Source organism: Sturnira hondurensis, unplaced genomic scaffold (genome assembly GCF_014824575.4).
Source record: "Sturnira hondurensis isolate 20B ecotype Veracruz unplaced genomic scaffold, ASM1482457v3 Scaffold0004136, whole genome shotgun sequence".
NCBI lineage: Eukaryota > Metazoa > Chordata > Mammalia > Chiroptera > Phyllostomidae > Sturnira > Sturnira hondurensis.
Genome location: NW_028076767.1, coordinates 53,477,780 through 53,500,892, shown reverse-complemented (window position 1 = coordinate 53,500,892; position 23,113 = coordinate 53,477,780). Strand labels below are relative to the sequence as shown.

Sequence of the window (23,113 nt, the reverse complement as noted above, 5' to 3'; positions counted from 1 at the left end):
ACCTCAGTGTCCTCATTAGATGTCCCGAGAGTAATCCCTGTCTCATCAACGTACTTTTCCCAAACAATTGATCTGTTTTTATCTTGTAAGTGCTGTGAGCTGTCTTGCTTACCAAGACTCCCATTTTGCATTTGTGACTAGACAGCTTAGGGCCAAAGATGTGGCCTTCCCATGGTGAGCATGTGGGTCAGTGTGTTGGGCATTTTGAGCTTGTGTGTATGTGTGATTTTGTTCTCCATCTTTATTTTATCAACTGTTTAAGCCCATGTTTTAATTTAACTAACTGAATTTTCTATATTTTTAAAACACATTAAATATGCTAATAAGGTGAAGTGTAATTCAATTAAACATAATGTATACATATAACAAATGCTCATGTCACTAAAGAAATCATATTTATTTACTAAAGGTGTTACTACTTTTGTATTCAGAGTTTCTATGGAGAGGCTAAGTAACTCTGATAGAAATCTCTAGATCAATCTTACCTCTGAGCAGGAAGCTCAGTTAGTTAGAGCGAAGTCCCACTATGTCAAGGTTGTGGGTTTGATCCCTGGTCAGTGCATATACAAGAATCAACCAATGAAAGCACACATAAGTGAGCAACAAATTAAGATTTCTCTCTCTCCCCACTCTCTCTTTCTCTCTAAAATCAATAAAAGAAATCTGTAGATCAATTTTGAACACTTTACATAATGTAAAAAAAAATGAGAGGTTTCATTCATCCCAAGTACTAATAAAATTTTGCAACTTAAAAACCTCACAATTTAAAAAATTTAAAAAGTTGAAAACTCAATTTAACAATTTCCTACAAAACTGGTATGAGGAAGAAAATGGTGCCCCATCTCCAATGTGATATATTTTAAGCTCTGATAGATGGCAAATGTAACTTCCTGTCAACTACCAATTTGTTTGAATACAAGTATGAGTGAGAGTTTTATAATGAGTTTGCACATTCTCATGATACACGCTTAAAATTTGCCAAATCTTCTTTGGCAAAGGGTTTTAACCCAGAGAATGGTTTTAACAGATACATGGTTTACTTGCAGAGCACGAAGCCATGACGACGAAACTTACAGGGTGCTGTAGGATGTAAGGTTGCGGTTGCATCCAAGAAGGACTTTGCACCTGGAAAAGGGAGGATTTTGAAAGAAACATTGATTTCCATTGGAACACTACCTACTTCTCTATAACTCTTTTAATCATGTTAAGATCTATAGAAGAAAAATAAGGAAACAATACTCTCAATGATTAAAAAGATTATTAAGGCAGAGTTCTTGGCAAACTGGTCACTCTGAATAGGATGAAATGATTATTTAAAAACAAGTTCCATTTGCCCACTCAAGAAGTATTTACTGAGTATCAGGCACTAAAGAGGAAAAGGCGAATAAGACATGGGCCCCATCCTTAAAAAAAAATTCACTGTCTAAGCAAGAAAGATAAGTAAACAGCTCAAATCAATAGCGAAAAAGTGCTATTATCAAGGTATGAACCAGGTGCTTTAGGAATTTTGATGAATGAAAATTAATTCCAGCACATCTTACTATGAACTAATCCATAGAGTATGTGGTTATTTAAAATGAACATTCAAATGTAATCCTTCTTTAATACCAAGGACATTCATTAGGGCCAGAAATCTTGTTTGGTGGTCAATACTTTCTAGTTAGTGTGGAAAATAAAAATCTAAAACTCAAGATTTACGAAGTTAAACTTCACTAACTAGACCCTGGCGTCTACAGTCAATAGGGCATCCACGCAGCAGACCCTCTGGACTGAGAAATAAGATGTGAGAGTCAGATTCTGTGGCAGGAAAGAAAGCAGCCTACCACTCAAGAGAAAAAAAAAAAAGAAACAGTCTATTTCGTGATGCCCAGAGCTTTCCCGAGACTATGTGGCTTTTAGAATAAGTTCCAATCTCTAATTCTTAACAACAAAACCCTCCTGGGTCTTATCCCCTACTGTTAACTTCAAAGGTTCTATAGAGAGATGGAAGAGTCATGGGGGAAGAATGTATTATGATTTACCTTGATAGCAGAGCCCCGATACTTGTTTTCTCTGGGTTCCTTTGCCACCTAAGGCAGACCAAAGTTAAGTGCTTCTGCCTTGTTAACATTTCAGTTATCTGGACTGCAGCCTTTCCCCACTGGGCTACTGGTGGTTTCTTGCAGACGCCAATTTCTCAAAGTCAATTATAGAAGAATATGGTGGTTTAGTGGAGAAAGGCCCACTCCAACACAAGTACAAGGCCTCCACTGGGTAAGTCACGGGGAGGCGAGGAGCTCCCTGCAGACCCCAATTTGGCCAGATGCTCCTATTTTCTGTATGCTTCAGTGATCTGAATAATCTAATACAGCACTATGGGGTTAGGGAGCCATGACATCTAACTCGGTTTTCTTCATAAGCAGCAAATCACCTGCTGTCAATGATAATTCCTCATTTTTCCCTAACTAAAAAATGGGAATAATAATTTATGTATTATGCTTTTTTTTTTTACCAATGGTTTTTTACCCTTGTTTGGGTCATGGAGCCTGCTAAAAAACTGATGAAAGAAACAGGCCCTTTTTCCCAACTAAATGTACACACACAAGCAACATTTTGCAAATGATTTGAAGGAATCACAGAAAGACACACCCTAAAGCCCATCTGCCAACCCTAAACAAGTTCCACATTCTGTGTATCTCAGGGAAACACAGAAGGCCCAGGAGAAGAAAGTCAGGCCTCTGAAATGAAATGGCGTTTCCAGTCAGGTACATCAAATCTATTCCCCAAATTAGTTTGATTTTTAAAATTCTATGAAACAGTTCTGTGGCTAGAACATTCACTGCTGTTATAGAAAAGAGGTGGCAGGGAGATGCAGTAACAGCTGTAATCTATCCACAGCTGTACACAGTCCGATTAACAGGCACAACCCCCCATTTGCCTGAGAATAAGCTTACTTACACCTATTTTTAGTGATATCCGTAAATGGCAGGGGGTTCCAAGTTCAGACAGGTAAGAAAGAAGACTACCTTCAATATCAGATACAGGAGTTGTTAATTAGGGAAAATGCACTAGAGCAGATCTCAGAGTTTTACATAGGCAAGGAAAACAGAAATATTACATCCAAAGTGATTGAAGAGGTATTTAATGAGTGAATAGTATGTTCAGCAGATTAAAACACCAGCATAAAAATAAGAGAAAAAAATAAGAGACACCTTATGGAGCGAGGAGAAAAGAACTTAAAAGCTGAGGGAGGCTGTGAATATTATTTTCAAAAACTTCAGTTTCAGTGCATTTAATCACTGCTCTTTGTCCTTCAAGGCTGCTCTTGTGTTTTTAAACTTTGAACATATGGCTTATGTTCACCAATTCATCATTTTAAAAAAGTATAATGAATATATTTGCGCCAGCCAGCTAATCCTGTACATTAACGATGATGATAATAATCACAGCCAACATTTACTGAGTGCTAATGATATGCCAGGATAATGTGCCACGCTCTATATAGACTCTTGTTTAGTTCTCATAACAAGCCTATGAGATGGAAACCATTATTATCCCCATTTTAAAGATGAGGAAACTGAGGCTTGCAGAATTAAAATAAACACTGCAACCCCCTAACCCCAGAAATCAGGGCTACAACATCTAATTCAATTGTTTTAAAAACAAGACTACACAAAAGTTTAGTTTAGTCACACAGGATCTGAACAGTCAACTAAAGGGAACTATATTCCTACTTGTCTGTAACAGAACTCGCTTATAATGGTCCTGTCTGGGCCGAGGAGGCAACCCCGTCAGAACCGCTCTGCTAAAGGAAGAGAAACACATGTACCCCTGGGTTCGCGAAGAACAGGACCTAACCCTGAAATAAAACCAAATCAATATTATAACAAGGTGCTTAATGATACCTTAGTTCTAAGTTGGGAATTCATTTTAAGATAAAGCTTCCTCACAGAAACCACCTGAACAGGCAGTAATCTCCTTTTTGTTTTTTCTTTTGGCCTAGTCTCACTATATGCTTGCTTAATGTTACCTACTAAAGCCGTACCTTTATTTATTTGCAGGTTAGTTCCTGCTGAGGAAGACACACAGGCAAGTGAGCGCACCTATTCTCTATTCCCCCTGATGGCAATTCCCTTTAAGGTATCGAACAGCAGGGCTCACTGTGAGGAAGTAGTGGGGTCGTCCCGACTCTGAAATGCTATGATTTCAAGGACTGACAACCGACACCCATTTTCCCCTGGCTTATACCCTCATATACATAAAAAGTAAATCGTTTTGTCAAATAGAAAGCAGCTTATTCTACATCAGGTATCCAAGCTGCATAGCACTTGACTTAAATTCCATTATAAATGTTCCAAAATTTAAGACACACAAAAACGGAGCAGTGATTCACGGTCAGCAAGCAGTCGCGCTTCTGATGAATCCCGATGTACAAACCTGGTAGGCAGATACGGGAGACGCAATGTAGGGTGTAATAGAAGTCTGAGTGATCATCCGGTTTGCAGCAATACTGTACGGTGAAGGATAAAACCTAAAACAAACACAAAAGCCTTTGTTAAGTAATCCTTTAAGTCAAATATTTCACGGAACATATGTCTGATATTTTCTACCTTCACATGTTCCCTCAAAGCCATTATGTATTTATTTATCTTAACGACATACCCGTTCTGTATAGCAGCGGTGGTTGGGTCATAAGTAAGTGTCATTCCGGCCTATGGGAATGAGAAAGAGAGAAACATCTGCAAAGGCACGACTGAAAAATTCCATTTCATAGCGCCATGGCAACGTAAAACAGTGACAGTTTGGTAGCATTTCAGAACATTTGGAGTTTGTTAGATAAACACAGTCATAAACTCGGTATGAGAATTCAACTCTAGTTCTGCACTGTCCCATCCAGGAACTGTTAGCTCCATGCAGTTATTTAAAACAAAGTAACAAATCCAGTCTCTCCAGCATACAACCTACATTTGAAGTGTTCCAACGGCTGCATGTGGCTACTGGGTATCACTGGGCAGGTTCTAGAGCGTGTTCACTAGATGGCACTTCCCTAGACATTCTTGAACCAGTATGTTACTTTTAAAAACACAAACAATTCACTGAAAATAAACATGGGGCAATGGAGGCGCAACATTTTATTAAGAAACTGAACTTTTATAAAAAAGTAACATTATTCAAAAGAATTAGGCAAAAAAAAAAAACAACCCTCAACGACAAATATACGATTAATTTTAGTCACGTTTACTGAATAATTATAAATGTTAAACCTCTCTAAAAATCCATAACATCTGAAGTGTTCTTTTACTTTACGTGTAGTTAACTAGTAACTGGCTGTTTCCACTATCTATCTGTCCACCTAGCAAATCATCAGTCCCAGTACCATATCCACGGGGCAGAATTTTGATTTGACATTATCTGGATTAAGTTATAACACTGTAGTAACTGGTCACACAGGCTTTCACAATGATACAACCACACTCAAGTTTTAAGGAAGAACTTACAAGTCTCACCTCTCCTTCTCTGTGCCATGGTCTTCCATTGGGGATGTATTTGTTTGGATTCTGTCTCTTCTTCTGTCCTCCATCCGCAAACTTACACAATAAAGGTTCTGTAGGAGCTGAATAAACAGAAATAATATGAGACCAAAATTACATGTGCTTATGAATGACAAAATGTAATGGTATTTCTTTTATAATAGGTGCAATGTGAGTGATACAGGGTGCAGCCAAGAAGAGAGCCCCAAATAGGGATTTGGAATGGGGTCCAGAACTCAAGGGGTCCAGGAAATATTAGGATGTCCTCACCCCTTCTCCCCACAGGTGTGAGCTGGGGGAAGGGACACACGGAGAAGAAACAGGGAGAGCTGTTTTGTATAGCAACAGCTTTGCAGCTAACCTCTGGCATGGTCATTTAACATATCTATAACTTGTAACTGGTTGCATAGATATGTCAAATAGCTGTGAGCCACGCTCTGAGCCAAGGGGGTGGAAAGGGACTTTCCCCCAAGATGTAACTGGGGGCAGGTCCCCTGAGTCACAGCGCCTGTGTGAGAGCTTAGACAAGACTGGCTCCCGGACATGGGGCCACGCCTGCCCAGACTCAGTATGGCAGCCCAGGAAAGCTGGAAGGATACAGGAGTGCAGACTCCCACAGCGTAGGTGAAGAGAGAGATCCACACAGTTTTGCCAGAGAGCAGACCCTTGAAACTGGTAGAGAGAGAGCCACGTGCTTTTGGCCAGAGTGGGGACCCCTCCAGTTTAAGCGAAGAGATGACCACGTGGCTTTGGGGTGCTCCCTTTGGCTGCATGGCCTGGGAAGCAGGAGAGACTCTGCCTGGAAGAAGGGTGAAAGAACTCTCGCCAGTAAGTCAGGAGAAGGTGCCGCATGACTGTGGATTAGTTAGAGATCCTGCCTGGACAGTGACACAGCTGACGATGCCAACGGCCTGAAACACAGACATGTGCTTCTTTTCCTGAGATACGGTACCCCAAATTAGGGCAGGGGGAGAAGGAAGCACTGTGAGAGTCTATGGGTATCCAAAAGGACTTTGATATTTTAACGAAGCCGTTAGGTCACTACTTTAAGTCTATACAGTATTAAATAAAAGTTTCTTTTCCTTTTCACAAATCTCTGGCATTGAGAGATGTCTTTCCTATCTTGCAGCGGACATAATGAACCTGGTAGGGGGTCCTTTTGGTAACAATGTATCGTGACTCACCTTGGCCCTGTTTGTGTATCTGCTCTGTAACAGTTTTTGGTGTCCCTGGGTGGGTTACAAATTGCTCCCCCACCTCCCACCCCGTCTGTTCTGTAACATGAGTGCTATCAGGGAACTGATAGTACTTCAAGGCAAATTTACTCAGATCCTCATATTAATGAGTAAAAAAGATATTAATCATTATTTTCAAACCAGAGTGTAATGAAAACATTCAAAGAGCTACTCTGAGGAAGCGCAGGGCTCTTCTGATGCACTCCTGCTGCCTGAATGCAGATGCACTTCGTTTTCACCCTGGGCCCTCTGCAATCCCACCTCTGCAAATCTCCCAGTGTGAATAAGGTTAGTGGTCCTCTCCTCCCCGCACTTTAAAAACGCTCCCATAGCTTCCCATATAAGTTCCCAGAAAGGCCTTCGCTTCCCCAGAAGAAAACAAGTCCCCTGTACGCTGTTCACACGCATTTTCACTCAGAGCATTTATAACCACCAGCGAATGTGTCTGTTTCCCCTCTACAGTGCAAGCTCCACAGGCAGTGACATCTGGTTTGTTCATCGTTGTGTCCCCAGTGCCTCAGGGTCTGGCGCGCTGTAGGCACTTATCACATCTTGGTTCAATGAATGAATGAATCAAATAGGTCCCCTCTGTTTATTTTCTGGGATACAGCATTGAAGATAGCTGTTGTGAAGAAGCTGAAAACAAGTGAACACCCTAATTAAAAGTTCTTCTGTGCCTTACTCATCCCACACAGTGCTGCTTTACTGTTATTGTGTATGTATGTCCACATCGTAAGATGATCCAAAGGACAACTCAAGAAACATAGGGAAGCAAAAGATGCAGACACTCTCGCAGGGACACATACACATTAGCTATTTTAAAAAAAAAAGAGAGAGAGAGAGAGAGAGATGAGCACAGAGCAGGCCACCCATGATTTTTTTTTCCTATAATGGAAACAGAGTGTACTCCTGAAAATGGTGTATGTTTCTGTATGATTGTAGTTAATACAATAAAAGCAATCACACCTTCCTTTCTGGTTCTCATTCCGTTCTTTGTCTACTACTGAACTGTGATTACTACTTTCAAGTTCTATTTCAAAGTTAAATAACCATGAAGAGAAAAATATTAGTTGTGGAAAATGTACTCCTTTCTCCTCTGCCTTTTATTATCCTAATTGATCTCTTATTTTATATCACTATCACCCACCCACTAATGACAGGGTGAGAGCAACGGCGTCGCTCAACACTTCTCTGCCAAATACAAAGCACAACAAAAACCCAACTGCAATTTCTCCTTGGCTTGCTGGCAAGCCCTTTGGCTCCCCCTCTCCTCTTCCAGGTGGGACCCACTCCAGAGGACTGATGGATTGATAGATGGGCAGGGGTAGTGGTAAGGGGCTGGGAGGGCGGGATGTAAGCACACTTCTGAATGACCATTGTGACGTGAGTACCAGGAGGCGAGAATAGGGAGGCTCAGCCCTCCCTTTCACAAAGAGGTCCTTTGTTTTCCTTTGAACTCTAGCCATACCCCATACCTTCCAGGTTTATCTGAACAAGGAAATTCCATAAGGCCAAACTGGGTATGCTGGAAGGTGGACTAGGGCCAAATCCTAGACAGTGGATGAGCTACACTTTTTGTCTCCCCCCGCCCCCCCAAAAAAAGAGGATATTGGCTTATGGAAATTTCTACCCTTACCAACAGTCACGGAAGGAAAGTGAATAGATGCAATGAAGCAAGAGAGCTTTCTAATCACTGATGATGCTTTTAATTCTACACCTAGGCCATTTAGGGACAGATGGAAACTAGGGCAAAGAGAATACAGACCTCAAAGCAAAGGAGGGGATAAAAAAGCAAACCCCACTGAGAGTAAGGAGAATATCTGTGGACTGTGACCTTGGATATCTCACCTTGACTTCTAAGAATAAATCGAGAACCCAGACAAAAGGAAGCAAGATCTCACTCTCCACAGATCAAGAAAGGGCCTTATGGCATTAAACGTTTTCTCCAAATGGCATCTGAGGTTTCAGGATTTTGCCTTCCTATAACCTAATAGGGCAAGAGACAGATAAATTCTGTGGTGCTGGCACTTTCTGAGACTTCATCTTAAGGAGATGTTTTTATCCAGAGGCATTATAAAGACTAGCTCGTGGACTGAAATTTAACTTAAAATAATAAAAAAAAAAGAGTGCTTACTTGCAGGTAGGTATGAATGAAAGCAGTTGGTTAACCATCCCTGGTGGGGAGGAAATGCCACATCTGTTGAAAGGGCAAGTGTCCCTACCTAAGGTAACGTGCTTCCAACACATCTCCATGTACCTAGACTACTCCCCATCAGAGAGAACCCATCTCGGGCAATGAGAGTCTGCTGAAAACACACAGGAGTGCCCAGCATTCAACGTGAAGCAATACACATCAAACTGGAACAGCTTTCCTCTGCTACAGGTCCCTCTGGACTTTCTGGCAGTTGAAATTTTCAAGTGCCTACTAAGCATAAGGTATAGTGTTAAGAACCAGGGATACAGTGGTGGATAAAAACAGGCTTGCAATCCAGTGGGGGTGAGAGTGTACCCATCTTATGGAAACCCACTTAAGCATTTATGGGACAGGGCACTGTTTATAGAGATGTTTAATAAAAATGCCGCCCAGAAGCAAAATGCTTCCGACAGGAACAGCTCCATTTTACAGCTGCTGCTCCGTGTATGTGGATGACATTATAAGAAACAGTTTAACACTGTAAGTTCATGATAGCTTATTCATTACACAGATTGTACCATGTGCTCCAGGAAAGCAAATACGAGGAAATTTCTTTAAGATACATGCTACCATATAGCTGAACAAGGGTTAGATGATTTCAATTAGATTTTTGTACCCCCCGNTTTTTCCCCCCCCCCCCCCCCCCCCCCGCATAACCAGATCTATCGTGGCCCACTTGTTTTTAAGTGTGTGCAAGCTTGTTACAAAATGAGATTCTTATTTGACTGGCATATCCTGTGGCTTACTCCCCATCAGGGAATAGTCAGGTTTGCATTTGGGAGGCTAACACACAGATTCCAGGTTAAAGATTGGGAGACGCCATGCGATGCTGCCTGTTCTACAGATCAGTCCTCGGGCAGACTCCGACTGTTCTTTTTAGAAGACACATATTGAGGAGGGCTGGCCTGCAGAAAAGGAAGTGCCACAAATACTAGTACTATGACTATACTCAATAGGTAAGTTTGGGTATATTAAGTTTAAAAAAGTAGCATGAATGTATGGTCACTTTTCTGTATGAGCAATTCTGTCCCCTAGTGCACAAACCAATAACTGCAAAAAGTTCTACCAAATGACTTATGATGTAAGATATAGTTCTGGGTTAAAGCGATATAAATATTACAGAGAGTTACCCCAATCAATTTATTTTACCAAGTATACAGGGAATTCTAAGCTGAAGTCCCCCTTCATTAACTAGTCTTTGGGGTTTGCCAAGGGAGTGCTTTAGATTTTACTCCAGGCAACACTGCAAAACACAGTGTCCTCAACAGCAGCTTTTCTGTCAGTCGTGGAAAACTAGCCCACTCACATTAGCTCTCTTCAGGATAAAGTGGCCTACTGTGAAAATGCCTCAACTAACAACATGCAAGTAAGTATCTGGGGCTTTTCCTTTTCAAATTTCAAACCCGAGGATCCAAAAAATTTCTTCTTCTTGGTATGACATATCAGGTCAGATTCTCCTGTTACCCACAACAGAAAAGTTATTTTCTGGTTCATCAGAACCGACAGGAACGCATACCTCCAAAGGTGTTGTAACCACTGTCGTATTCCCTTAGCAGACAAGGCTACCAACGCAAACCCTGCTCTGGCCTTTTCTGGCACATCTTAAGAGCCACCCAGGGTAACTGTGTTACTGGATTCTCCATATGCCCTGAACAGGGCTTTGCAAGTGGGATGATCTTTTACAAACGCCTGACTTCGTGGCACTAGCCACACCTCCCCTAAGGGAACAGGAGCCATCCATCTGGGTGATCCCCGAGGTGACACACTACACGTTGTCAGGCACGTAGTTTGCTTATCTATCTTCTGAAGTTCAAACGTTACAGTGATTCATGCTCAAATGTCTTTCCTTGACACCCACACTAAAAATTGCTTCTAGAATGCCCCCCTGACTAAGCACTGAGCTTATGGTTTGACCTAGAAGACCTCCTCACACATCTAATCAAGGGGCTCCGAGGACTCCAGCTCTCTGCAGTCTGGTAACAGAGCGGACCTTTTTCTCGCTGTGTTCTCATGGCTGGAGAAATTGCTACTTCTAACTTCCCACTTTTCTAGTTATGTAGTATTTTATCCCAATCTATAAAACATTCTATAAAACATAAACTGTACCTGATAGAGGCTTTTCCTTCAGTTGTGGAAAACTAGCCCACTCAGCAACTGTAATTAGCTTTCTTTCTGATAATGCCATGTACTTTAAAAAAAATTCCTCAACTAACAACACGAAAGGAAAAATCTGGGGCTCTGGTTTTAAAAAACTCAACCTAAGGATTCCACAGAAATTATCTTTTTCCCCCGGTGTGTGTGCACAAATGATGTCCCCGTCCCCTCCTGTTTCAGCCCCTTAGTTTCCAACCCAATCCTGCCGTCCTGCTCAGCCAGGACCCAGAGCTCCAGATTCTACAGGTGCCTGTCCTTCTGCAGGCCTTTGGGGGGGGGGGTTCCCTCTCCTTTCCTGACCCTGATGCAGTGGTCTCATCTCCCACTCAGCTGGGCCTATCCACAAGACAATGATTACTTAACATTGTTAAGGTCAGGTTAAATAAAAAACAAAAACACAATCCTTTCCCATCACACCACCATAAATACTTTACTACTCTATGTTTCTAAATCTATATTTTTTCATGTTTGCAACATTAGGTCCTTTTCTTCTACTATTTACATGATGGGCCTTTCCCTCCCCTTTTTATAGAATCATTAAAAAAAAGGTTACATATGTTCTATTCAAAAAGGAATTGCAATCACATACAGTTTCCTCGTTGTGGTAACACTGTGCGAACACCTGCATGTAACGCATTAATCTCCCCAACCTCAGTGCTAGCAGCTGTACTGGTGGTCAGATTACTGCCTCTAGATCAGTCTCCCTTCGAAATTGGGCTTTGCCATTTATTAGCTACTGACTCTGGGCAAGCTATTTAATATTTCTGGTTTCATAATGTGTGAAATGGGGAAAGTAATAGTACTTACTTCAGAAGATGGTTACGATTAACACACAAAGTGCTTGAACAGCTCAATGAATATTAGGTATTATTATTACTATGGTAACAGGAGGAGCTAACATTTTAATTATGGTTCCTCCTCTTGCCTTTGAATTATTAAGTGCTCAGGAGAGGGAGTTGTGTTCAGAAGTTATAAACACTGCTAGGGACTGGCCTGTTTTCCACGGTATCTGATTCTGTGGGATTTAATAAACTGGTGAGGACTGCTGCCCTGGCTCCTGGCTTTGCATAGAGTGGGAGAAATGTTCAAACTGTAGTTAATGATGAAGTTACTGGCAAACGCCTTTTACAAAAGTGCTTCATAGTAACATCTACATTCTCCACCCAAGATCCTCACATTTTAATAAAATTTTTCTCCATTACTTATTGCTCCTCCCTGGGAGAACCTGTCCGCGAAAAGGTGTAAAACTGATTCGCAGAGTCTGCTGTAGCCTAGATGTGACTGATGGCAGTAACAACCGGAAGACAGCCCCACGTAAGCCTGGTGTGCTACTCAAAGCGCCTTCAGCTAAAGCACTGGCATCTGGCCAGGTGTGGTCCCTGGTCACGTTCTGAAAACCAGGCTTTCCCTCCTCGGTGGAGAATGAGTCTGAACTTAAGATCTGCAAGAAAGACCCAAGGCCACAGGCCGCCTGGGGCTGCTACGGCACTGCAGCCTTGGTGACAATGCCTGCTCCTGAGAGTGCAGGTGAGGGAGACACAAGCAGCAGGCCCCGACCGCAAAGGTATGATCCCATTGTCCTGAAAGCACCACACACGTGTTGCAGTACTTCTTTGCCCTACAGCTGCCAAAACTTTCTTTCTTTTTTTAACAGAGTAACAATGCTTAAGACAAGCATTCAGGGGAAAAATGGGCAATAAAAACCCTTGAAAGATGTCTAGTCTTTTTACTAGAGTCATAATTTTTCTCCTAAACAGTACCTTTTCTGCCTCCTGGCCCAGGACAATGCCCTAATAATATCACCTTTATATACAGTGTTACGAAATGTGGTAAGAGCAGTTTGGAAGCCCTGCTGGGCACAGACCCAACCGGAAAAGGCAAAAGACCACAAAAAGCAGATGCAAAACAAGCTGTGGCCTCTGGACGCAGTCGGCCGGCAGTCACACGCGCACCTCACTGGAGTGGCTCCTCCACCCAGAGGACGCTCTGGGCGACGGGGCAGAGTCATGTCGGACCACTCTGAGAACCTAACAAGCATCACGAATCCAGTGACTGGACACTTTTTTTCTTAACCTTCTACCTTTAGCACACAGGAACTTATTCAGAGTCCATTAATACCATGGAAAGGTCCAGAAGGAGATGGGTGGTCACACTGCCCCTTGCAGCACTGAAAACGTGTGTGTGTGTCTCCCCCAGAAGCAACACAGCAGGATCAGGGCAGGCAGCTCCAGGAAAGCTCCAGCCACCGCACCTCACGCATCAGTCTCTTCATAGAGCACACTTTCTTCTAGGGAGGTGCCGGAGGAGTAGTTTTTAGACAAATCCCTGAATCGTCACCATGAATGACAGTGCTTTTGCCCTGGGAATGTCTCCTAATTAGACATCCTACCCAACTAGAATGTCTTAACGCTTGTCTCCAACACTCATTTTGTGGGAAACTACCACACACTAATTCTCTACCATGGAATTTTTATCAAGAAAGTATTAAGTAGTTATTTTAAACCTCTACAGAAGGAACTCATTGGTTCTCTTACCCTGGTTGGGAACCTTCTAAGCAAATCTGACTTCCTGGAAACCAGTTGCACTCAATACCAAGGTAAATCCAAATGGAGGAAAATGCTTCAACATTTTCAGGAAAAAAAAAAAAGACTGAATGGGGAAGGATAAAAGAAAAGGCCTATGAGCAATTATTTTTTTCAACAGAAACTGTGTTGTATATTTAAAGAAGAGTTTGCTATAAAAAAGATAAAGCCTCTTTGAAAATATGGAAAGATTAGTCTCAAAGGCAATGACTTTTAAAAAGCATTTTCAGAACACAGACTGCATAAACATTGTGGTGTGGATTTTTACAGAACTATAACCATGCACTACATTCTGTAGCACGCCCCAGGCCAGGTGCAGTATGTCTGGCGGGGCGGGGGGGTGGGGGGGGGTGGGGACGGCTCGGGAGACCCAGCCACACCACCCTGGGATGAAGAGGGTGCTGGTAGAATGACATGGCACCTAAGTTGTGACAACTCACGTGCACAGTTGACCTCCTTCTGCTAAGCCACCTACAGACTTTCTTCAGAGTGTCCCAGTGAAGATGGGCTCACTGTTCAGTTTGTTAATTTTCATCAAGTGTCTCCTGGAAACTGTCTGATGTGGGTTTCTTTTCTGTACTTGGCTCCAATGTCATGGGCAACTGTCCAGTCAGGCAAGAATCCGAGGACTCCTGGATAACTCTGCCTATGCTAGCTAAGCAACTTGTATCATTAAATAAACCATCCTCGGACTGTATTTATGAAATGTTTTGTCTGCCTAGCAATGAGATGCATTATTTAAACATTAAAGTGGAGGCTCATTCAATTTACCCTTGCCGGACAATATTTTTATTTGCAGCTGGTTCTACTAAAAATAATCATATGCACCCCATGGAGACAGTCATGTTAAGGAAGAGCCTCTCAGGTACTTGGAGGGAGAGCATAGCACCGAATAAAAAGACTGGTAGTCAAACAGAATTTTCATATCTTGTATACAAAAAAGGGGGGGAAATCTAGAAGTTGAAAATTGTTTCAAATTCTGTTGTGGGTTCTCAAAGTCACTGGGGACTTGTTTCGGGAAAAAGTTGGGTTCACTGGGACAGTGTGCTTCCAAGTACCAGACTGTACATTTCAAACACCTGCCCAAAGGGAGTTCAACCTTATTTAACTGCAAAAAATTGTCCGGGAAGACTCGCAGAAGGGCTATGATTATTGTGATGAGCACCACATGAAAAATGCTCTTAGAACCCACGTGGAGACCTACACTGTTATAGGGTGATGCACAGGCTTTCTGTGCTGAGCACTGAAATAAAAACAAGACATAGCCCCTGCAGCCAAAGACTTGTGTTCTAGGTGGGAACCAAGACTAACACACAGGAAAGGTCATTAAACATTAGAAAATGGCATGAAATTAATTCTGATTCCTTACAAAGAGAATGGCTTGACCGCACAGATCCTGCTCCCCGCCGGCCCGCCACACACCCTGGCGATGGCCTCAATATAAGAGGAATCATCTGTTTCTTGTGTGCCACCCGACACTCCCCACGGCTTGGGAGAAACCACTTTCTACTGGCTGCAAGGTACAGAGAATCCTAGAATCGTTTACATGTGGTTTGGAAATCCAGGTCTTTTTTTTTTCCTTGAATGGGTGGGACCGACAGTCATAAAACCCACTTAAAAACAACAACAACAACCCCCCCCCCCCCACACACAACATTTAAATGATATAACCATGTTACCCTTTGGAGAAAAAAGGAAACTGCCCAAGCTCCATCTGGGACAGGCTGAAAGCTCTTTCACTCAGGGAACTGGTAAAGCTTATCTCAGACTGATAGCAACAACATCAAAAACAAATGTGTGCTGGGACGTTCTTCCCCCTCAGACTTTCTTTGCTGTGTACAAGAAGCTGCTGCGAAAGTAAAGCAGTTGTAGGTGGGTGGATAATGAGCCCTTCAAAGGACCGATGCTCTGGGGCCCTGGCTGTGCAAAGGGTGACACAGGGAAGGGAGGAAAACCTGGGGTCAGGTGGGCACGGGGGTTAATGCAGAGCCCCCGCAGGGCAGGGTTTTCAGAAATTGTGGAGGGTAAAGACATTCCCTTTTCTTCTCTTTCAATTCCAGTGTTGCTGTTAACAAAAAAAGGAAGCTCTTTGACAAGGCTGAGTTCCCTGGAAGAGCTTACGTTCGGGTCTCAGAGTTTGCCCTCCACACTTGTGCCTGCAGGCAGTTCAAGCTCACGGGCAGTCACGCAAACTGTGCTGTGAGGCTTTACCATTACAAGACGAATGGAGTCTGTGGTGCCGCACGTACTTATAGAAAGGTTTCCTATGAAGTGAGTGACACTCAACCGGATACAAAAAAATTAAAGTGAATCCTTAATCATAATCATCAGCCATTCAGTTAAGGATGAAACTTGGGATTTACAGCAGAATAAATACCGAACACCAGTTAAACTTCTGGTTTGTGGACAGCCACTAGCATGCTAGCTTGTGAACAGGTAGTATTGTCTTAAGCTGAATTGTGCAGTGAAATTTATACACAACCAACAAGTATTCACTGTTGCTTAGTATGGTCTAAATACTATGCTAGGTATGAAAAGAGAAAGATGAGCAAAGAGTTTCTGCCTTAGAAGACCCTTCAGTTTAATGGACTGACACATATACACATGTTAAGTGCTGTATAATACGGGTGGGTGTCCTCAGGGCGCCATGCAAACAGAGGATAACCCAACTGGGTCAGAGGAGGCCCTTCCAGGGGGATGCGAGCCTTGAACAGTCTTGAAGGGTGAGGCGGGACAGCCGGATTAAAGGGCACCGAAGAAACCTGAGGAATTGGAAACCCTGTAAGAACCCTGGGTGGACGCTGGTCACACTCACACAGAAAAGGAAAACAGGAAGCGGAGCAGGATTAGATGGGGAGGGGGACGAATCTGATTTTGAAGTAGGCGAACACAGGGTGACTGAGGCCAGGCAGCCTGAAACTCGGGGAAAGCCAGGATGAGAGATGAATGTTTGAGAGTCGTCTGATGTGAGCAGCAGTTGGAACCTCAAGAGAGAATGAAATCTAACAGAATCATGAGCCAAAAAATGAAATTCAGAGAAACACTAATAATTAAGGATACAAGAAAACAAGCTCACGAAAGGCAGGAATTAGCACAAAAATGGGAAGAAACCAGAGAGACAGGCGAGACATCAGTCGAAGGAGGATGCATTTCAAGGATGAGTGAGGGACCAGCAGTACCAAACACGGCAGGCGGACCAACCACAGAAGGGACAGGAAAGCCTCCAGACTTGATCACCAGGAGGCAAATCTTCACTGTTCAATTGTGTTCCCTTTGGGTATGTGCACGAAAGTTGTAGTTCTAACCGCCAGTGACTCAGAACCGGTGACCTCCCGTAGACAGAGTTTTTCCAGTAAAATTAGGTCATTACATTGGGCCCGAATCCAGTGACTGGTGTCCTTATATAAAAGTGGCACGTGGACACAGAAACAGACAGGCATAGAGAGAGAGTGGTGTGACACACAGAGGGAGAAGACAGCCACCTACAGGCCAAGGAGCAAGGTTGGAACACATCTTCCCTCTCAGCCTCAGGAGAAGCCAGCCCTGCGGGCACCTTGACCTTAGCTTTCCAGCCTTCAGAGCTCTGAGACCAGGCGTTTCTATTGTTTACGCCCATCAGTCTGTGGTACTTTGTCATGGCAGCCCTGGTAGACCAGGACAGTAGGTGACCTTAAGGAACTCCCGTTGTACACTATGGGGGTCAGATTCCAGAAAGTTGAGGTGTGAAGGATAAGTGAGGAGGTGGGCTACATAAGATTTATGTGAGAAGGGGCTAGAAAGTGTTTAGTTTGATGTAGTTGTGAGAGCAGAGACCTGAACAATCTTGAACACAAATGGACAGCTTTTTCTAGGAAATTATTAAAATATATTTGCATAGAATTTCACAGCTTCGTATTTTAAAAAATGTCCATTGTAATTATGATCACAGTGTTTGTTCTTAGTAGTATTTGTGCATTTTCTTCCATTTTTCCACTAATTAGTTTGCCAAAGATCTGTTACTAATTAAAAATAAAGGTTTTTGGTTTTGTTGGGGAAAAAAACAATAAAAGCAAAAGACAAACAAATTATAGGGAGGGGATAACTGGCAGAGCAAGGCCCTCACAGGCTGGGACAAAGGGCACAGCTTTGAACTGCTGGTCCCTGAGGCTTTAGGGAGGAGGTTCTCCTGGGAGGAAGCAGGAAGTTGATAATGGTATTCCTGCTCGCTGATTTCAGTTTTACTCATCAAAGAGGAAGTGAAGTTATCCTCTTAGAGTGGAGGGTGTGGTGGGGAAGGGAGTGAGCTGGACGGTGAAAACTGAGAACTGCTTCTAGGGCAGGGTGGGGAAGCTGGTGAGGACCAGTGACGCTGAGGGTCCGGTCAAGGGTGGACAGCCTTTCCCTGCCTGGATGTAACAGAAGCAGTAAAGGTGGACTGCTGTGGGATTAATCCAAGTTCAGCATTCTGCCAGGCCAAGGGATGTGACCAAAGGATGGAGTACAAGGAAACCCAGGATGCTGCTAAAGAAATGATTTTAGCATTCAAAAATGGAAAGCAAAGCCCTGGCTTGGTAGCTCAGCTGGTTAGAGCATCATCCCAATATACCAAGGTTGTGGACTCAATCCCTGGTGAGGAGCACAAACAAGAATGCATAGATAAACAAAACAACAAATTGATGTTGCCTCTGTCTCCTTCCCTTCCCCTCCTAAAGTCAATTAAAAAATATGGGAGTGTGTGTCTGTGCTAGATATATATATAGATGGATAGATATAGAGAGACACACACACGTACCAGATGGGATGGGAAAGAAGGGCCAATAAAATGTGAAAATGGAAGAATGCCGTTGTATTTCAGATCAGGTTGAATGGGAGTCATCGGGTGCGATGCTGAAATGAAAAGCTACAGAGGTGTGGTGTTATTGGTCATGACAACACAAGGCAGAGCAATGGGAGGAAGTGGACAGAGTGGCCACAGGAGTTGAGGTCCAGACACTGTACCGGGGGTAGGGATGGCCACCAAGGGAGGAACTGGGTTGGAAAGTATCGCAGTCCTCAAAGATGCGCCTGAATGACAGATTTGTTGAGGGTGGTGATAAGGTAGATTAGAGAACAGCTTAAATATTGAAGAGAAGCTTCTTACAGCTTTACAAGTCAGATCCTTACCAGTGGGCCAGCTTCCATGCACATTTAATCACCCAACATCTGGAGAGAGGTGAATTATTAAGTCCTATTTGCAGATGCAAAAAAATAAACTTGAAAGAGCTAAATGAAGATTTTTTTTGTTCTTTGATGAGTCCTCATGTACTAAAATTATACACATATTATATAAAAAAGACTACTAATAAAATTTTAGACAAACAGCATACCAGAAACTCCAGGTGGTGTCTTAATGAATTTCCCATTAAAATGACCAATAACGGCTTCACACTTTTCTGTTGATTCCATTCTATATTTATAAAAAAAACACAAACATTTAGAGATCTCTTAGTTTTCATTTTGTCCTGGGCATGTGAGTACATTCTTACAGGTTCAGTGAGTACAAACAAAGCCTAGCAAGACAGTGAGTGAGGAAAAAGTGGGCCCACCCATCCCTTACCTAACTGTTGCTGGCATACTTCCACAGTAAAATAAATGTTAACAAATACATTCTGAATCACAAAAATAGTAAATTACATCTGGAGTGTTTAAGACCAAGCACATCAAAGGTATAATTTTTATCTACTTGTTGGAAAGCTGACAGTCAATACCCAATAGCTTTGTTAGTCATGATACTGAATTAAACAAAAAATAGTTTAATACACCAGTGTATTTATTGTTTGCTAGAATATTTTAAAGATGTTCTTTCCTTTCACATAGGCACAAAATGAAAGACTCAAAAGCTGTGATGAGAACTACCGTCAATCAGAGGATGTCATACCTCATATGGTTTTTACATGTGCTTCAAGTTCAACATTAAATTTAAGTCATTTATGTACCTTTGTTTTACTCTTGGCTTTGGAGGAATAACTTAAAAGGATGGAGACTTACGTCACAACTTATTCTACATCATCCGCAGGGGGCTCAAAACATTTGAGAAATATTTCAGGGGAATTAAATTATTTTGACTTGTTTTTCTTCAATGGAAGAAACACTGAATTATCTATTCAAAATGTGCTACACTCCTAGACTACCCAGAGTTACACACAGGTTTTAATAAATAATAATAGCTTTAAAAAGCAACAGAATTTAACTGGATTCCATCTTTGGGTACAGAAATAAAACTACCTGATCTGCTTTCAGAACACCCACAGAGGCGACAAGCTTTAGATAGCACTGGGCTTTTCCTGGTTTCACTTGGATCTTTCTAAACAGTCAAGTGCACACTGGAGATGCCAGTCTTGGCGACTTTCAACTGTAGACCATCTTAGTTGTATCATAAATTATCTTGCCCGACAGAAAGGGCAATGGACTACAAGTCAGGAGACTTTGCCTCATTACTTGGCAGCCACTGACAATGAAAGAAGTCTCTTCTTGGCCTCAATCTTCTTATATGTAAAATAGTAGACAACATGTGCTTTGTTATCTCATAGTCTGTGGTATTACACTGATTGACATCAAATAGGATAATGTATATACGAGTAAAATTTCAGCAATTTTTCCTCCAAAAGTCAAAATCAAAACTTTAAGACAGGTAGACATTATCTGTTATTGCACAGTATTAACAGATTCCTAAAGCACCAGATAAAATAATCTTTCAGATTAAAACTATATAATAAGCCAGAGCGCCTTCTACTTCAGATTTTTTCCTTTAGAAACCAAATTAACCACTGCACTGGCATCCGTTCTGGGGAGGAAGGGACAAAAGTAAGATGAAGAGGTGAGTGCACTTTAGATCTATCTGCAACATTTTACTTCTTAAGAAAATAAGCTGAAGCAAAACTGTAAAACGTTACCATTGGTGTAGCAACTGGTGGTTAGACAGGTGTCATATCACTGTCTTTATTAAAGTCTGAAATGTTTTGTTTAAAAATGTGATTCACTGACTTTATTGATGATGAATCCAACTTCCACCTAATGAGAAAAGCCATACCAACATCTGTACAAAATTCAGGAGTCAGAGATTGTTGTTTTGAAGATATTACAGGCATCCTGATCTACTTAATAAAATATTAAGGGCACATACTTTCAGAACTGTTGTTCATGTGGTATTTCCTTGCCCGGAGTCACTAAATAGTAGTGATCTCAGGTTCAACCATACTAATGGACTTTCGAAAGATTTGGGAAAATGCACACCAATATTTACACAGACTTTAAGTTCATGGTGCAGCTAGCTCCCAAAATTACGGCTTAAAATATCTTCTTGTTCAGTATTTACGTTCCAGGAAATTTTGCAGAGTTATTGTTGGTAGCCCAATAAAGGTAGGAAAGTGTGCTTACCTAGCAAAGCCAACACCACGACTCGTCCCACTGGAATCACGTAGTATCCTTGTAGAAATAACCTGTCCAAATGGTTTCAACATATTTTCAAGTTCTTGCTCATCCATGGATAGTGGCAAATTAGAAATATACAGGTTGGTAGGATCTTGTTCTTGTTGCTAAAACAGAACAGAGAATTGCCCATTGATTTCCAATAGAAGGTGAGATATGCTGACACACCTACTTCTATTTAGCCACTCTCTTGGCTCAGTCTTTAAAAGTATCACTGGGAAGGTCCTGAAACTACAGAACACACAAGTCACCCTGGACTCTTGAAAACAGGACCTGAAGCTTGGGCAGTCTCTGCAGGTCAGACACGAGCCACCGAGCCTTTCTCAGCAGGCCTGGGAGTGGAGCGGCTGGCAGGGACCACTGAGTTGGAGGGGATGCCCCCATGGGACCACAACTCCCAGCTGCCCGCAGTCTTCCCAAAATAACCCACCTCTTCTCCACTACTATTTTTAGGAGTCCACTGCGGGGACCCTAATGTCTAGAAGGTTGTTACTGCTAGTAATTCAATCCTGAGACACATGTGGGATTCTGGACCAAGTCATCTGCAGCCCAGTGGGTCTCGGCCCCAAATCTCCTCCTCTGCTCTATGGCAGAGTCCGTACTTTTGAGTTGTGATCACTTGGGAAAAGACGAGCCCCCAAGTTAACAAAAATCAAGGAAGCTCAAAGTCATACTAAATGATCAACTCTAGAGCAGACGCCTGGCTACTCAGAGTTACCCATGAGCCGCCAGTGACAGAATTACCTGCTTGCACATTAGAAATGCCAAACTTCAGTCCCTATCCCAGACCTACAGCATCAAAAGCTGAATTTTCACAAGGTTCCCAGGTGATTTATTTGCTTATGAAAATTCGAGAAGCAATAATTAGGTCATTTCCTTCTCATTGTTCCTTTGCTGAGGTAGAATCAGCTAAAACCAAAGATATACTAGTAGGATTTCCTGAGAGCCAGTAACAGGTATATTTATGAAGAGTATGGTATTCAAGTCATTAAGGAAACAACATATATGATTACTGGAATATGTCCGACCAAGCTAAAATTCACCTCTAGAATTGTGAAATTAGGATAGCCTTAATTTTAATTTTAAACCAGGCTTTCTTTTGATCTTATTAACCAACTGTATCTTTACACATTAAACTATGCAAGCTTATACTATTTCTTTCATAAGCACTATTAGTAAAGTCATTAACTGATGCTTTAGCTTTAGGCAACAAAATAGCACACTCATTATGTTTCAGATTTCCAAAATGCACAGTGCTTTAAAAATATATGTGAAGCATATGCACGTTTGAATTTGCACAAAGTCTCTACTTTCAAATGTGTTCTAGCGCTAATGAGACCTGAAGTGAATCTTTTCCTTTTATAGTCCCCTCATGTGAAAGTAAACATTGATTTTTCCGGTAAGATTTGAATAACAATCTGGTATCCTAGAAAATGAAAAATACCCTGGCATTCCCAAGAATTAAAGTTATCACAGACTGAGAAACGATGAGCAGAAAGCACTGCCTCTGGGACTTCCTGGCTTTGACCAAACAACAGCCCAGAACCAGGCTGGTTCTGAAGGCCCAGAGTGGGCTCCCAGACTGGGGGCCCCAGACTCTCAGGGCGTGTCCGTGTGGCCGGGTCCAAGAAAATATTAAAAATCTTCAGATGTTCAATAGCAACCTGAATAGTCACCCTCATTAATCTTTCCACAGACTAAACAAAATGGCAACCATCTTTGCTTGTAGCAGACAGGAGATAAATTCAGTGTGGTCTGCTGAGCAAAACCTCCTAATACCAATTACATAAGGTGTGTATCTTTAAGGATAAAAATTGAAAGTGATTTGTTTAATGAATGCATGGCAATAACAGATAAAATATTTCAAAATAATGGGAGCAGCTAAATGGTCTTATGTATTAAAGTTTTCAAATTCTCCTGAGATGGATGGGATGAGAGGTAAAATTCCATTTCTACGTCACTCACTATCTTCACCAACTTCACCCAATTAAT

The 23,113-nt window shown here is 42.1% G+C and overlaps 1 protein-coding gene across 8 annotated transcripts in view; it reads right to left on the bottom strand.

The window, feature by feature from the left end:
- RBMS1 (RNA binding motif single stranded interacting protein 1) overlaps positions 1–23,113 on the bottom strand; it is a 210,455-nt gene that overhangs the window by 8,151 nt on the left and 179,191 nt on the right. For 5 of the 8 annotated variants that reach the window (XM_037044601.1, XM_037044596.1, XM_037044597.1 and 2 more), the window contains exons 5-11: positions 21,071–21,228; positions 19,021–19,100; positions 5,478–5,593; positions 4,642–4,691; positions 4,417–4,510; positions 2,022–2,069; positions 1,075–1,125 (exon numbers count right to left, since the gene is read on the bottom strand). In XM_037044601.1, coding sequence (XP_036900496.1) covers positions 1,075–1,125; positions 2,022–2,069; positions 4,417–4,510; positions 4,642–4,691; positions 5,478–5,593; positions 19,021–19,100; positions 21,071–21,228 — 597 coding nt within the window. The remainder of the gene's footprint in view (positions 1–1,074; positions 1,126–2,021; positions 2,070–4,416; positions 4,511–4,641; positions 4,692–5,477; positions 5,594–19,020; positions 19,101–21,070; positions 21,229–23,113) is intronic. The other 3 variants (XM_037044599.1, XM_037044602.1, XM_037044603.1) reach the window with 3 other exon arrangements.